Source organism: Rhinoderma darwinii, chromosome 7, assembly GCF_050947455.1.
Source record: "Rhinoderma darwinii isolate aRhiDar2 chromosome 7, aRhiDar2.hap1, whole genome shotgun sequence".
NCBI lineage: Eukaryota > Metazoa > Chordata > Amphibia > Anura > Rhinodermatidae > Rhinoderma > Rhinoderma darwinii.
The window spans coordinates 102,751,613-102,768,378 of record NC_134693.1 but is presented as its reverse complement, the minus strand read 5'-3'; the positions used below and the strand labels follow the sequence as shown (position 1 = coordinate 102,768,378).

The 16,766-nt window shown below is 45.2% G+C and overlaps 1 protein-coding gene across 3 annotated transcripts in view; it reads right to left on the bottom strand.

The window, feature by feature from the left end:
- The window catches only part of PFKFB4 (6-phosphofructo-2-kinase/fructose-2,6-biphosphatase 4), an 85,531-nt gene that overhangs the window by 26,971 nt on the left and 41,794 nt on the right, over positions 1–16,766 (bottom strand). Inside the window, exons 1-7 of one of the 3 annotated variants that reach the window (XM_075833737.1) lie at positions 11,243–11,476; positions 8,735–8,851; positions 6,024–6,120; positions 4,182–4,248; positions 3,468–3,542; positions 1,859–1,915; positions 837–958 (exon numbers count right to left, since the gene is read on the bottom strand). In XM_075833737.1, the coding sequence (XP_075689852.1) occupies positions 837–958; positions 1,859–1,915; positions 3,468–3,542; positions 4,182–4,248; positions 6,024–6,120; positions 8,735–8,851; positions 11,243–11,342 (635 nt within the window). In that variant the 5' untranslated portion in view covers positions 11,343–11,476. Of the gene's footprint in view, positions 1–836; positions 959–1,858; positions 1,916–3,467; positions 3,543–4,181; positions 4,249–6,023; positions 6,121–8,734; positions 8,852–11,242; positions 11,477–16,766 lie in introns of those variants that run through there. The other 2 variants (XM_075833738.1, XM_075833739.1) reach the window with 2 other exon arrangements.

Here is a 16,766-nt window from a genome sequence, read left to right as displayed (position 1 = left end):
ACTTTTTGATCACTTTTTTTTTTAAGGCTGGATTTAAAGAAAACAGCAATTTTTGCATGCTTTTTTATTTTATTTTTTACGACGTTCACCGTGCGGGTTAAATGATGTAATACGTTTATACTCTGCGTCGTTACGGACACGGCGATACCAAATATGTGTAACTTTTTTACTTTATTTTGTTTGTTAATAATAAAGCAGTTTGTAAGGGGGAAAAGTGGGTTTTCCATTATTTTTTTTTCACTGTTTATTAAACTTTTTTACTAGTCCCACAAGAGGACTTCACTATGTGATTATCCAATCGCATTTATAATACACTGCAATACTTCTGTATTGCAGTGTATTATGCCTGTCCGTGTAAAACGGACAGGCATCTGCTAGGTGATGCCTCCGGCATGATCTAGCAGGCATTTTCTACAGGCAGACCTGGGGGCCTTTATTAGGCCCCCGGCTGCCATCGGAGACAGACACTCGGCGATCTTATCGCCGGGTGCCGGTGGGATGAGAGGGAGCTCCCTCCCCCTCTCCAAAAACGGTGCTCGCTATTGAGCACCGCATCTGAGGGGTTAAACGGGCGAGTTCGATACTAATATCGATCTCACCCGGCAGAGCAGGGACGCCCCCAGCCCTCAGGCAGCTGAGAGCAGGGAGATTTGACAGCTCCCTGCTCTGTTTACTTATTCCGATGCACCGACGTAAAAAAAAGTCTATTGCATCGGAATAAAGCCCGTTCGTGCCCGACGTAAAAACACTATGGGCCGGTCACTAACGGGTTAATATTGCTGTTTGTAAAGCGTGCAAGCTTGGAAACATAGCAAGTCGCTGTAGAAAAGACGTACTTGTCATAGTTGTCATCCAGTGTCTCATAGGAATTCTTGTAGCATTCGATTCTCTTCATGAAATCCTCAGTGGCCTCATCATTGCTGCAGTTCAAATAGTCTGGGCTGCCCAACTTCACTTGCTAAGATGGGAAGGAATAAGAGAAGGAGACTGCTTATCAACGCAGAGGTTTCTCCAGTGACAACAAAACAGCGAATGTTATAAAAAGCTAGAAACTTTTCCCTTTTTTATAAGGCCTCATGCACACGACGGTAGTGGTGTGCATGGCCCGTGATTTTCGGCTCGGACGACCGCGGAGTGTCATCCGCGGGCCGTGCACACGGCCACGTATATTCATTTAAACGAGCCTGGACCGCAAAATACGCCCCATATAGGAAATATCCTATCTTTTTGCGGTTCAGGCTCCCGGGCAACGCACGGTCGTGTGCATGGGCCCATAGAAATGAATGGGACCACAATTCACTCGCAGATATGTGGGTGAATTGCGGCTGCAAAAACACATTCGTGTGCATGAGGCCTCCATACAAACTACATTCCCATGGTTTCTGATAACAGTTGAGGAGGACGACAAGTCCAGCATCCACAGGTAAGCAAGAGGGTAGCCAGGCTGGGTACCCAACTCAAGCCATCTGTAACCCTGCTCTATGTATAAAACATTCACTCACATCAAACCTGGCTATTTGTATGATGCACAGAACAGGACTGCAGGACAAGTAGTTATGATACGAAGCCTTTAAGCGTTTGTACCTCTGAACAACTAGTATGGCATAGTAGAGAATATGAATATTATAGATAAAAGTGCCTTTCCTCGCCCTGGTGGACTCATCTGAACGATCACACACCGAAATACTACAACGGCTGCACAGATCTACTATCAGAGAAGCTGGACCCACGGTCATGGGTGCAGCCAAGATGGGACATCTCCTTTAAGGTTCATTTACACATAACTTTCTTAAACCACCCATTAATCCATGACTCCCAAAATTCTAATATAAAAACCCAGCTAGTCGGCTCTGCTTACCACAATATTTTCAGCTATAACCTCCGGATCCACACACACAGATTCCACAAAGAAAGTCTTCAGAGAAGTGCATGAAATAAAGGAAGACCTTGTTATAAGACATGGCTATTTCAGGTTTTTTTTTAAAATTATATTACCATCGGTCAGTGCTACAAGATTAATGGCAGAATACTTCATATTTCGTATAATTGATTTCAACTGAGTTTTTAGGGGATTCTATGGACGAATACTTAGTGCACATTTAACACACGTTCAACAAGCTAGCCATTGAGATCTTGGGTGAAGAGGAGACCTGTAATTTGGTATTCAGAGGTGATCCTGCAGCTTCTTTATTGAGCTTACAGGGTCCTTTAAAAGACCATCAACTGTTACACTAGTAGAGTTAAAGAGGCTCTGTCACCAGATTCTCAAATCCCTATCTGCTATTGCATGTGATCGGCGCTGCAATGTAGACAACTGTAACGTTTTGTTTTTTTTTAAACGTTCATGTTTGGCCAAGTTATGAGCTATTTTATATATATTATATATATATATATATATGAAAATGAGGTATGAAATGGACACCTGGGCGTTTTTTTTTCGTTATGTCCAACTGGGCGTGTATTGCGTTTTTAACTGGGCGTGTTTACGTGTATGACGCTGACCAATCAGTGACCAGTCAGCATCATACACTCCTCTCCATTGATTTACACAGCAGTGATGTGCAGCCAGATACACAGAGATTAACGTTAATCAAGTGTCCTGATAATGAATACACATGACCTCCAGCCTGGACGTCATGTGTATTCAGAATCCTGACACTTCTGAATCTTTTCTTTGAGATTTCTAGCAAGGGAAACGAAATCTCGCGAGATAACGGAGGTAAACGAGATTTCGTTTCCCTTGCTGCAAATCTCACAGAAAAGATTCAGAAGTGTCCTGATAATGAATACACATGACGTCCAGGCTGGATTGTCATGTGTATTCATTATCAGGACACTTGATTAACGTTAATCTCTGTTTATGTGGCTGCACATCACTGCTGTGTAAATCAATGGAGAGGAGTGTATGATGCTGACTGGTCACTGATTGGTCAGCGTCATACACTTAAACACGCCTAGTTAAAAACACAATACACGCCCAGTTGGACATAACGAAAAAAACACGCCCAGGTGTCCATTTCATACCTCATTTTCATATATATAAAATAGCTCATAACTTGGCCAAAAATGAACGTTTTTATAAAAAAAAACAAAAAAAAAACAAACACTTTACTGTTATCTACATTGCAGAGCCGATCACATGCAATAGGAGATAGGGATTTCAGAATCTGGTGACAGAGCCTCTAAGTAAAATCACAGGAAGATTTACCGGTGACCTAAAATGGACGGCCTATCCTCAGGATAGGCCATTCATATCTAAACGATGGGGTTCTCCAGCAAGCATCACTTCCCCTTCATTGCTGCGTACTGCACAGTGCCATCACATTCGTAATTGCTGTGCAAAGTATTACACCTCACCCCCATTCACTTACAACAGAATACGCCAATTATATTTTATATAAGGTTGTGGTTTCCCGCTTTTGTGCGTTGGAAAGTTTACGAAACACATTTTTACTAAAAGTTCTTACTTTGAAGCCATGCTGATCAGCAAACTTAAGAATGGTTTCCCTTCGCTCCCGAGTTGTGTTTGTTGCATCAAAAACCTGAAGTGAAAAAAAGCCAAGGAAAGTTACCAGCTGTTATGTTGGATTTTACAGTATAATTGATGGAACTGTTGGATCTACTTCGGTCTATAGCAATACTTTTACATGGAGTGCAAACTAAACCATTGACATCCCATCAGCTGCGTAGAAACACTGTACAGCGGGATAGAATGCACCTTGGGGAAAGTTTATATTAAAAGGGGGGGGTCACAAAATGTTATAGCCTATCCCTCGGAAATTCCAGAAGACTATGATCAGTGGAGGTCGGACCTCAGGGACCCTTGCTGATCTGGAGAATGAAGGGTCAGATGTGTCTATCCAAATGGCACTCACAGACACAGTGTAAATGGGGGCTGTTTTGCAGTTCCCTGCGGTGTGGTAGTGCAGGAAACACAGTGAAGGAGCCAAAGCGCTAAGCTAGTGTTGGTGTCCCGGCAGTCGTGACTCCCACTGATAGCGACATGCCATCACTCACTATTGTGGGAACATCCATTTAATGGATAGATATCAGTGGTCCTCCAGAGGTAAAGCACTTGCTTTGCAGTGCATAATAGATTAAATGCTAATTCGGCATATCGCTCCCTCTCCTTCACCCCCACATGCCCCGTAGTAATCGCCATTGTATACTTAAATACTTACAGCTACATGGCCCCCTTCCTCTGACAGATATTTCTTGACATCATTTAAAGCCAGTAAGGCACATTGTCTGTAAAAAATAAAATGATAGAATATACCTACATCTCTAGATATGACCAAATATACAAAACGTGTGTAATATTATACATACATTGAATTCATGTTTTACCAATAGACTGGGGCAGATAAGGGTAAGTGCCTCAGCACACAGAGGTCCTCCCATTCAGGACAGAGGCAACTTTGTCTGTAATCTGGGTCACATCACAGGGGCTCGGAGTATTCTGAAGAACATTTCTGACATTCTCTGGCTCAAGGTCCAGCAACTTAATACAAAGCAATGCTATCTTACTTGTTTAATCAGTTGAAGGAAAGCTGTACCCTGACCTCAGTCAGACTAGCATCATTTTTTTTACCATCACTTTTGCAGATAATACTAATGTGACAAATTCTTAAAGGTTATCCGGAGAGAAAAAATATAAAATACGGTCCAATGCATTCATCTTAGCAAAACAGTGCACTTTCTAACTAACATGCACGCCCCATTGCACTGCTACAGTCCTCAGTCTCATGGCACTGGAGTTTCTTCCTGTGCTGTGACGTTTCGACACCGCGCCACGTCACTGTGGGCTGCCACTTCCTACCAGTCGTGCCATCTACATCAAGTAACCGAAAGGGGCTGAAGAGAACAGCCTCTTGATGTCCCGACACGAACAGGATAAGGAGGCAAAGCACTGTGTCTAGAAAAGGTATAGCTGTATAAGTACAAGTGCCAGCCCCTCGTGGTGACAAGTCCCACCTCAAAGTAGGAAGTTGGGCGGAAGTTAGGCAGCAGGAGTTAGGAGAGTTATGAAATGTGCACATTTTTCAGATGTAATACCTATGGGATACTAAATAATGAGGCCTTATTGGGTTATGGACCTTTCTTCTTTTCGCTGAATAACCCTCTTAAAGGGAACCTGCCACCAGCATTTCACCTATTGAACGTTACTTATCCCTCACTGGCCGCTGCTATCAAAAGTTCATTGCCGTTATCCCCTCTCCTAAACTCCTCCTGCGACTGTAAATAACGGTCTGCAAACATTTTGCGCCTTTTATCGTAATAATCCGGTGTCCCTTTGTACGCACACACCAGAAAAGGACATCAATGCACAAGTGCTGGCTTTTGTGTGCTGGGGGAAGGTGAGGAGCTGTCAATCAAAAGTAAGGAGGCGGGGAAAACTCGGAAATACTTGAGGAATGAAGATTTGACGCTTATGCTCATTAGCATACGGTGTGGGAACACTAAGAAACGGAATACTAAAGCTACAGAGCCGACCAAGAAAACAATTCTAGGTTATACAGAAATGATTTTTCACCCACTACCACCAGGTAGTGCTGGTTTAATAGGTGAAATGCTGGCGACAGGTTCCCTTTAACTTCCAATAGTCTAGAAATTGGACATATATCTCACATCTCTGGGTCTGAACGTACTGGATTATAAGGTGTTCTAATTCTATACCATATCTGCCTCGCACGAGTACTTCCATCATTCTTACGCTGCACTGTTAATCATCAATAACGGTATTACCCATTCATCATGTGACGGAACGATCACAGTGCTTGTGAGCGCACAGCCGTACAACAGTCTCATATGCACGGCATGTAAGCGTTAACGGCTGACTACTTAAAACTACATATACACACACAATATATCTATATCTGAGCTTTTGACTATAAATTAGATTGCATGCAAATACAATTTTATTGTTTTCTTCCTGATTACGTTGGCAAACAATGTTCTCCTTGTTTGATGCTTTATGATGTTTGATGCTTTAAAAAGGAACCCATTTGTAATAAAATACTCACTTCCGTATTTTCTGGCCTTCTTCATTATCTGGAAGAAAAAACTCAAAGGACCTGAAAGACTTGACAAGATCCCTGCGATACTGCCCGACATTAAACTCTGTAAGAAAGGGGGAAAAAAAAAAACAGAAATAAGGAATTACTCAACACAACAAATTTGAAATATAAAGATCGAACTGTCACCAAGATACACCCCCCCCCCCCCAAACGAAGCAATACGCAGATGTACACTGAATGGCCATCAAAGTGATCTCTTGGCCTGGGATTATAGGACACACTGGCAAAGTCCTAGCACTGTCCAGCCATATGTAGCCTTCACATATCATTAAAATGCATGTTGCACCGTATATGGGACCCCCAAATACTGCCCCCATTTCTTGTAGACATCCTCTGGCTGTCCCCAAAATACAAGTATCAGTGTCTGTTCACAAACAGTCAACCATGAGAAAATGAAGTAAAATCCTAGCATTATCAGGGCTACGTCACTAACTGCCTGTCTGATAAATAATCTTTCAATCCTATTTATTGGGAGACGGCACATTAAAAAAATAAAAATAAATAAAGATATAGCCAGGGAATATTGCCGTCCATGATGGACTACTATGAAAACATAGGGGAGAATTTAACAACCCTTATATTACACTTTTTTGCGTAGATATGTTGCAAACGGCTCAGAAGTCCAAAATATTGTTTTTAAATCTACATCTATCGCTTTATTCAGCTACCGGATGCGATCTGAAGAGGTATCTAGTGGTGATCAACACAAATATAGGTGCAGCAGTGAATGCACGGCTTGTTGTATTATTCTCTTTAGGGATCTAGAACTTTAATACTCAGCTATAGGCACTGAATTTTTCAATTTGTCTGTGTCCTAAAAATGCAACAAAAGTTATGTTTTATTAATGGGTTAAAAAGCATACTAGAGTGGGGGTAAAAAATAAAAAAAAAAAGGAGCGTATTTAGTTGCCTTATGGCAAATTGTTAATCCTATTGATTATAGATATACCTGCCCGCCTACTGGGCTTCTCGAAAATCTTTTTGTTTCTTCTTCATAAATGTGTCTCATCTTACTCCAGCTTGTTTTCGATTAAGACTGGCATATGAAATGCCAGTCTTCGTAAATCCCCCTAGTGTTTAGCAAAAGACATGTAAACTACTTTCTCTGAAGTAGCCTGTTGTGCTATTGAACCACATAAGGGCAGACACTATAGATTCCCGACAATGGGATTAGACACGCACTGGCCAGCTGCGCTCTATAGAGGTCTATAACCTCCGGGGCGGAGAGTTCACTCGCTGAATGTGGTCTCCCCATGCCAAATAAAACAGGACAGTAGAGACAGAAAACCGCTACTACACACGCACTGCAAGGAGCATGTATTCTAACCGCAATAGAATTACTAAGTAATATAAAAGTTAGAAAGAAAAACTCAGGGCCTGTGTTAGTCATTGTCAGCTCCTTCAAAAAACAAATTTATTGAAATGGAGAACTTGGGGCTGAATTTAATACATCTCTCGTGTGGGCAGGGAAAGCGGGTGATATTCTCGCTGGCACAGGCTTAAAAGAAGTCTGAACTTTACCCTTCGGTCGGGTTCCCACGGGTCAGATACGCTGTGTAAAATTACGCAGTGTACCCGGCCTAGAACACACAGCCCATTCCATCGAAAAATCGCACCACATATTCGGGCAGAATTTTCAGGCAGAATTCAGCGCTAGAAGAAAAAACAACACACCTTTCCATACTTACCTTGGTCGTAGTGATGGCAACACGTTCCTCCGTTGTTGTGCAGTCCAGCCACCTGAGAGAATGCTGCAGCCCATGAGTCCGCAGCAGCCTGTGATTGGCTACAGCAGTCACATGGGATGGAACGCCTTCCCAGGAGGCCGGCCTGGAAGAACAGAAGAAAGCGGCATTGTGACAACACCCGAGTTTTAAGTATAAGCTTTTTTTTTTTTTCCTCTGGAGTTGCGATTTTTGCTGCAGAACTGCTGAATTGGCTATTTGTTGCGGCCTTTACATTCCCATTGAATTCAATGAGGAAAAAAATGAAAACACTGCATAAATTGACATGTCGCAGATTTCAAATCCGCACCACAGGTCAATTTATGAATGTTTTCCCAGTGTTCTTTTTCTGCAGCACGGGCATGACCTTTTCAAAATCGTATTCACTTTGCTGCTACTGTAAATGCTGCGGGATTTCCGCACAGAACTTAGTTGCAGAAATTCTGCAGTGTTTATGCTACGTGGGAACCCGGCCTAAGAAATGGAGTACAAATTCTGAATATCTAAAAGGGGTATTCCCATCTTGGACATTTATAAAATGTCCACAGGAACTCAGGAGCTATGGAAACAGCGTAGCTCGCTGTGCTCGGCTGTTTCCATACTTCTGACCACCTTTACAGTAAGTGGCCAGAGAGCAGCGAGAGAAGGTAGGTCAGGGATCAGGGGGCCCCATTCTAGAGACAGGTCCCCTGCATCTATCAGAAATTTATGGTATATTTTGTGGTTAGGCCATAAATGTCCAATATAGGAAGAACCCCTTTGAAATCTGACAAATGGGAAGTCAAGCACATACGTTCACTTCACTGGATCGCCTACATATTTTATGAACTGGTACTTCAGGTTTACTGGAATTTATATAGAACATGTTTCAATGCAGCAGCCATTGCATAAGTAAGAGTCTGGCACATTAATGCTCACATCGGTAATGCGTACCTTTGGTTGGAACTCCAATCCAGTTTAAATAGCGAGTCAACTTCTTGGAGATATAAGTCTTGCCTCGGGCAGGGAGACCCACCATAACAATAAGAGTAGGGCAATTGGTCATACACACTGCAAAGTAACAAACAATAAGAGGTGGTCAAAATTAGATGGTATTTGAAGATCGCAAAAGAAGAAAAAAATATATATAATGGACGGTTATAAAATTGAATTCAATACGATTGAATACACATGGGAAAAACAGAGGTAGCGTCATAAAGGACAGGATTTTAAAGCCAAAGCCATTACATGGTGGTGGGATATATAATCACCAAAGACCCTTTCATAGACATGCGCGAAGATCATCCAAGCGGGCTAAACAGCTGATCACTATCTCCGGCAACCCCATAGAAAGTGAATTAAGCGGTGGCCGGGCACGCGCAGTCCCTTTCTATTTACATTTTCCAGGACCCCTAGTCTCGTGATCAGTGGGGGTCCCCAGCTGTCAGTCCCCCACCGATCAGACACTTATTGCCTTTCCTGTGGTTAGGTTATAAATGATCATTATGAGAAAACTCCTTTAAAGCCAGCTCCGCACACAGCAGATTTCTCCACAGCAAAACGTAACATAAGGATTCATCGCCGATTTTACCCCGGCTACATTGAAAAGAGTGAAATCTGCAACAGAAATGGATATGCTGCGGATTTTAAAATATGAACAGCATGTATATTTTCACGCGGAAAAAAATCTGCAGCAAGTGGATGTTTGTAAAATCTCATCCACTGTAATCCGCGGAAGATTTTCCCATCTGGAATGAAAATCTGCAGCACTTCAGTCCCATGTCTACACCAGACTTTACACTGTATTAATGTATCCTCCCTCGGGTCTGCAGATATTTGGGAATATCTATATAGAGAGGCACCGAATATTTTCAAAGTGGCTACAAAGATGAAGATTCACTCAAGAAAACCAAAAGCAACAGGTTAAATAGAGTAGCAAGGAGTAAAGAGCAAAAAAAAAATTTAAAAAATAGGCGAGGGAGTCTCATTACAACATTATTTCATAACATATCTTGAATTTGAAGATTGCACATAACCGACTGGCATAGCCTAGACTTTAGAGCAGGGGTCAGCAATCTTCAGCACTCCAGCTCTTGTGAAACTACAACTTCCAGCATGCCCTGACAGCCAAAGGCTTTATTATGCCAGCCGAAGGCTGTCAGGGCATGCTAGGAATTGTAGTTTCACAACAGCAGACATGCCCAGAGCAACGACCGTCCCACGGGTCATTGCCATTAACATCACGTTAATCCTAGTGATTATTACCACCACCCCGATACTAGAGACGACGACCAGTTTATCCTTAGCACCATTGACATGAATGGTGCACTGAGCAGGACGCTGGTACAAGTCAGCACCTCACCTACTGCAGAGCAGAACGTGACAGAACCAGCGGAGCAATCAGATCTTCAGATGGAAGAAGTTCTGCCGCTGATCAATGGATAAACTGGCAAAGTTAATTTTATTTATAGACCCAATTTCATATTGAGAACGAAAATGTTTAAGATGTGACTGCAGTTCCAACAAGATGCAGCTGGAGCTTTCCTACTGCAATGTCTGTGTGACAATGTGCCAACCCCCCCCCCCCAAAATCCTACGATACTGCGTCATCAGACACCTATACAGACAGTGCTCATACAGACACCTCTACATGGGACAGAACCAATGAAAGCTACTGATAACAGAGAGCGTCTTCACCAAAAAATCCCCAAATCAGGAGGTAACCCCATGATCTCACCCAAACCGGAATCCAAGAAACCATACAGGTACTGATCAGTTAATTCAAGCAGGCAGTGAGTGAGTTAACAGTGAACAACAACCTCTCCTATCACCAAGTCATACCACCTATCAGTGAGACATACCACCTCTACGTGGGCACTGATAAGATCTACATAGCTCTGTAGGATACCTGTACCCACTTATCTTTGTGGGCATTACAATACCATTCATCCGAGTCTCATTGCATCTCAGGGTGGGCACAAGTTATTCTGCCATTTCTATGACTGGAAATTGGGCCATAAAAATTCTGATAAAGTAAGGAAGTTATAATGCCAATCCTGTGTGGACTGTATGTAAAAAAACAAAACACCTCACCAGAGATATGCCATACTATGCCACCTCAGTATGGGCTCAGAAAGGGTTATACATTCTACCGGGTCATTTCGCAGTGATGTGCCATGCAGAGGTCAGTTCAACAACAACAAAATAAAAAAATGTAATAATATATATATATATATATATATATATATAAAACCAGATCCCAATGTAATCCGTATGTGTGTCAGCGGACCACAATGTCCGTATCACGGGAGCACGATATTATAAGTTACCCGCATGTCCCATAATGCTGTATCACATGACTGCAGTACCGGTCATTTAGGCTGAAGTATCGGCCAGGTTACAAGTGCGCAGCACTATCGCCTCTTATGCTTGCAGGGAACAGACATCCGTGGACGCGGTTACCTTTCCTCTGGGCGCTGTGCTGTACAGGACGCCCATTGTTATACGGAACCCAAATTTTTTTGAGAGGGTTCTGGGTGAGCTCCCGGGGAGAGTCCGCCATCACTGCGTCGGGCACTGGCCTGCTGCACGCACCGCACTCTGCAGTCACCGGCACCGCACACGACCTCGTCACACAGCGGCCGCACCGCACACATCACATAATCCACGGCACCAGCGCAGCTCCCGCGTATCCTGAACAGTGACCAGAACGCTCCGCCCAGGGGAGGGACCAATTACCACACAGCCGTGTAGAGGCGCGCCACTCACTGTCACCACATTATAAGTGCCCTGTCTCCTACATAATGTGATCGGCGCTGTAATGTGGATCACAGCAGTGGGTTTTATTTAGAAAAATATATAATAAGCGCCATCTGGTTGTCTCAGTATTCTGCGGTCTCTATAGAACACATCAGCAGGGCTATGGTCGAGCAAAGAGCTGCAACTTTATTGCAATCATTCATTGTAAAAAAAACAACCAAACATGCACTTGTATGGGCACCGTATTATGGCCTCATACAACTTGGAGCGAAGTCCCTTATATAAGTTGAACCAGTTGGATTGCAGTAGATCTCAATTTTGACAGACTTCCATTAAGCACAGCATCCGGCAGGGCTTAATAGGAGTTCAAAGATGGCAGAACTGTGGGCCTTCATTAGGCTCCCAGGACAACCATCAGCAACCCCCGAGGGCTGACCCCTCTTTCGAACGGTTTAGATACGGTGGTCGATATTTTTCACGGTATCAAAGTGGTTAAACAAGTGTATTCCAAGTGATTATTAAATTCTGCAAACTGCAGTGACGTGTTGGTCGTATTATAGAGCCCGCTCCATACTTCCCTGTACATAAGCCTCCTAACGTAGCCTTAGGTGACACTCGCGTCGTCAGGGCGTGCTTCTTTGTGCATTCTCTATCCTTTTGGGGACTTTTCCACCATGGCCGATGGTATGTTATCAGTCTTCATTCCTATTTTTTACATATGGGTATTTGCCATTTCTCTCGTCACTTGTGCATGGCTCAGGCAACATTAGTGCGCTTGGGCAATCATCTACTCTATATACCTATTTTTTTTTCTGGTACACTAATGACTTGGCATTACAGACTGGGTGCATGCTTTATTTGGTCTAACATATGTAGGTAGATTCTCTAGGGATGGTATTTTTTTTTATCTGTTCCCATTTTTGTTATATTACCCTTTTGCCAACACTGAAAGCCATGGGGTCCTGTAGGTCTTTGATGCATGACCACCTATATCTTCCGGCATGCACTTAGCCTGTTAACGTGTTTTAGTTTTATACTACTTTCTTAATGCCCAAGTGGGCGTGTTTTTACTTTAGATCCTGACCAATCAGCGTCATACACTTCCATACCTCCCAACGGTCCCAGATTCGGCAGGGCAGTCCCGGTTTCTTAACGGGGTCCCGCTGTCCCAGGTGGTCTGCAAAATGTCCCGCTGGGCGCTGCAGCTGTATCAAAGCAGCTGTATCAAAACAGCTGATCGCTGCTGACAGGCGCCCTGCATGCCAGACGACTGCAGCAACGATCAGAAGGCGGTAGGAGTCTTGCGGCGGATTCTCACTGGGATCGATGCCGGCACGGGAGTGGACCAGTCCAGTCACCTGACCTGTCATCTGACCTCACCGGTCAGGTGACTGGACTGGTCCACTCCCCGGCCGGCATTGACACCAGTGAGAACGCCGCTGTAAGACTCCTTCCTTCTTCTGACGGTGAGTGACAGCAGAGCGGAGTGGCAGCAGTAGGCTACCTCTACTGCTCTCCGCTCTGGCGGCATTGTGGCACAAAGTATAAGGGGGCTGTGTCTGGCGCCATCTACGGGGGTGGGGGCAGAGTCTGGCGCCATCCACCAGGGGGGGGCAGAGTCTGGCGCCATCCACCGAGGGGGGGGCAGAGTCTGGCGCCATCCACCAGGGGGGCGGCAGAGTCTGGCGCCATCCACCGGGGGGGGGGGGGGGGGCAGAGTCTGGCGCCATCCACCGGGGGGGGGGGGCAGAGTCTGGCACCATCCACCGGGGGGGGGGCAGAGTCTAGCGCCATCCACCGGGGGGGGGGGGCAGAGTCTGGCGCCATCCACCGGGGGGGGGGGGCAGAGTCTGGCGCCATCCACCGGGGGGGCAGAGTCTGGCGCCATCCACCGGGGGGGGGGGGGGGCAGAGTCTGGCGCCATCCACCGGGGGGGGTGGGCTGTGTCTGGCGCCATCCACCGGGGGGGGGGGCTGTGTCTGGCGCCATCCACCGGGGGGGGGCTGTGTCTGGCGCCATCCACCGGGGGGGGTGGGCTGTGTCTGGCGCCATCCACCGGGGGGGGTGGGCTGTGTCTGGCGCCATCCACCGGGGGGGGGGGGGGGGTGGGCTGTGTCTGGCGCCATCCACCGGGGGGTGGGCTGTGTCTGGCACCATGCAGCAGGGGGGGGGGGTTGTGTGTCCGGCGCCATCCAGCAGGGGGGGGGCTGTGTCCGGCGCCATCCAGCGGGGGGGGGGGGGCTGTGTCCGGCGCCATCCAGCGGGGGGGTTTCGCGTCCGGTGGCATCCAGCGGGGGGGCGGGGGGTTTATGTCCGGCGCCATCCAGCAGGGGGGGGGCTGTGTCCGGCACCATCCATGGGGGGGGCTGTGTCCGGTGCCATTGACCGGTAACAAAAGTCATCAACCACAGGGTCTCCCTCTTGACTTTCATTGTTCTCAGCCTTTTGGTTTGTCCTGCAGCTGCTGCCGTGATGAGCAAATGTTATACCCAAGTTAGGAAAAGTAACAAAGACGATATAACCTGAAATATAAATATCTGTGATATCCAGACAGTCTAGAGATCCGCAGTGAGAATGTGCGCTTGTTATTTGCACAAGGATCTGGCCGTGATTTAATGGGTTTATGCGGGATATTGGGCGTGGCTTAAAAATGTCCCTCTCTTCCAAATTCAAAAGTTGGGAGGTATGCACTTCTCCCCATTCATTTAGTCAGCGCATAGTAACACTGCGTTGTTCGCTATGTGCTGTCTTATACTGACATATTAACGTTACTGAAGTGTTTAGACAGTGAATAGACATTCCTTCCAGCCAGGACGGGATGTCTATTCACAATCCCGGCACTTCACGAACGTTTCTGTGGTACTTACAGCAGAGCAAGCGTAATCTCGTTGTAACCTGTCATTTGCAGCGTGATCTCGCGAGATTACGCTTTGCTCTGCTGTAAGTACCACAGAAACGTTAGTGAAGTGTCGGGATTGTGAATAGACATCACGTCCTGGCTGGAAGGAATGTCTATTCACTGTCTAAACAATTCAGTATCGTTAATGTGTCCGTATAAGACAGCACATACTGATCTAGCAGGATACCTATGCGCTGACTAAATGAATGCAGAGAAGTGTATGATGCTGATTGGTCAGCGTCATACACTCCTCTGTACAACGCCCACTTGGTCTAAAGTAAAAACACGCGCACTTGGGCATTAAGAAAGTAATTAGCATAAAGCTAAAATCGCTCCTAACGTGGTAAAAATAGATAGTTTTTCTAAATAAAAACCACTGCTGTCACCTACATTACAGCGCCGATCACATTATGTAGGAGACGGGGCACTTATAATGTGGTGACAGAGCCTCTTTAAGATGTACTGTTTTTCTGTGTCTCTGGACAATTTGCTTCCATCTTATCCCTATTGCTCCCTCACACATTTTTAACTGTGCTTTTGATACTATTCTTATTTATTAATATATGTAATAAAGATATCATATCTGTGGGCGCTATGTCCTTTTTGGTTCGTATGTAGGTTTTGATATCTATTCATCTATTCGCGTATTTGGCATGCTGTTATGGGGTTGAAGAAGCACTCTGGCAAAATCCCCCCCCCCCCCCCAACGTTTGTAAACTTATTTTTAAAGGTAGTGACTATTATTCTCTTACCATACGCATTATTTTAAAGTTAGCTGCTCCGTTACGGCCCACCGTTCGGTCACGTGACCTGCATTCGGGTAAAATAACTATTTCCAAAAAGTTTCCTAAATAACAATGCCACCATACTAAATACCACCATACAGTGCTCAAATAACACCCTCATGCAGTGACCAAATAACAGCACCATAAAAAAAACAGTACTATGCAATATGTAAATAAAAACTGCTGTGTAATAAGATTCATGGTGGTCACGAGTTACAGGTATCAGGCCATCTGTAGCGCTCCTTTCAGTAGGGACAGCGGTTGTAACCAGTGTGGCTGAACAGGTCGCACAACTCCTCTTGCCGGCCCAGTTTGGCATTCATTTCTTTTGGAGTTAGGGTATGTTCACACGCACTGTTTTCAGACGTAATTCGGGCATTTTACGCCTCGAATTACGCCTTAAAAAAACGCCCCTAATACGCCTACAAACATCTGGCCATTGCTTGCAATGGGTTTTACAGTGTTCTGTTTCCACGAGGTGCAATTTTACGCGTCGCTGTCAAAATACGGCGCGTAAAAAGATGCCCGAGAAAAAGAAGTGCATGTCACTTCTTGCGACGTTTTTGGAGCCGTTTTTCATTGACTCCATTGAAAAACAGCTCCAATAACATCTGTAAAATATGCTGCGAAAAATGCGAGTTGCTACAAAAACGTCTGAAAATCAGGAGCTGTTTTCGCCTGAAAACAGCTCTGTATTTTCAGACGTATTTTGCTATGCCGTGTGAACATACCCTAAGAATCAATAAATCAGTTCATGCAATTGAGATCATGCAAAAGCCATATCCAGGGATTGAGGTAGCGCAACCGTTAGCTGGGATCACGTTATAAATCACCATGAAGCCCTGGCCTGAAAGGTTAAAGGGGTATTCCCACCTTAGAAATTTGTGCTGTATCTACAGGATACGCTATAAATATCTGATTAGAGTCCTAGCTCTGTGAGCCGCACCTATCTCCAGAACGCGGCGCTCATGTGATTTTATGTGCACATCTCCCTCCATTGAATCCTTTGGTAGTTACAGAAACAGCAGAGCATGGACACCTCTACATTTATTCACTGCTAGTGGATATGCCATAAATGTCTATGGTAGAAATACCCCTTTTAAAACTTCGCGGGAAGTGGAAGCGACATGCCCTATCCTCGGGCGCTTCCGCCTCTGACCTCCCATTGACTTCAATGGGAGGCAGAGAAAGCGTGTCTCGCGCTGTTTTTTGCCCGCGGCGCTCAATGGCCGCGGGCGAAGAGCGGCGCGAGAATTGCAGCGTAAATCGGCGTGCAGGGAGAGGAATATCTGCCTCGGACTTCCAAACAGAATTTTGAGGCGGATGTTCCTCCTGCAAAGTGCCCTGTGTGAACATAGCCTAATGGTGCCTGCAGCATGGTAGGTGTAATTTGATCTGTGATTGCAGATCTCCATATGCTGTGAACACTGCTTAGTGTTTGGCTATTCGTGTAGTCCCCTCCCTCTGCATTTTATATTTAAAACAACCACTATCCCATCAGTCAGTACCCCTTGAGAAAGCTGACGGTGAAACGTGTGGCGGG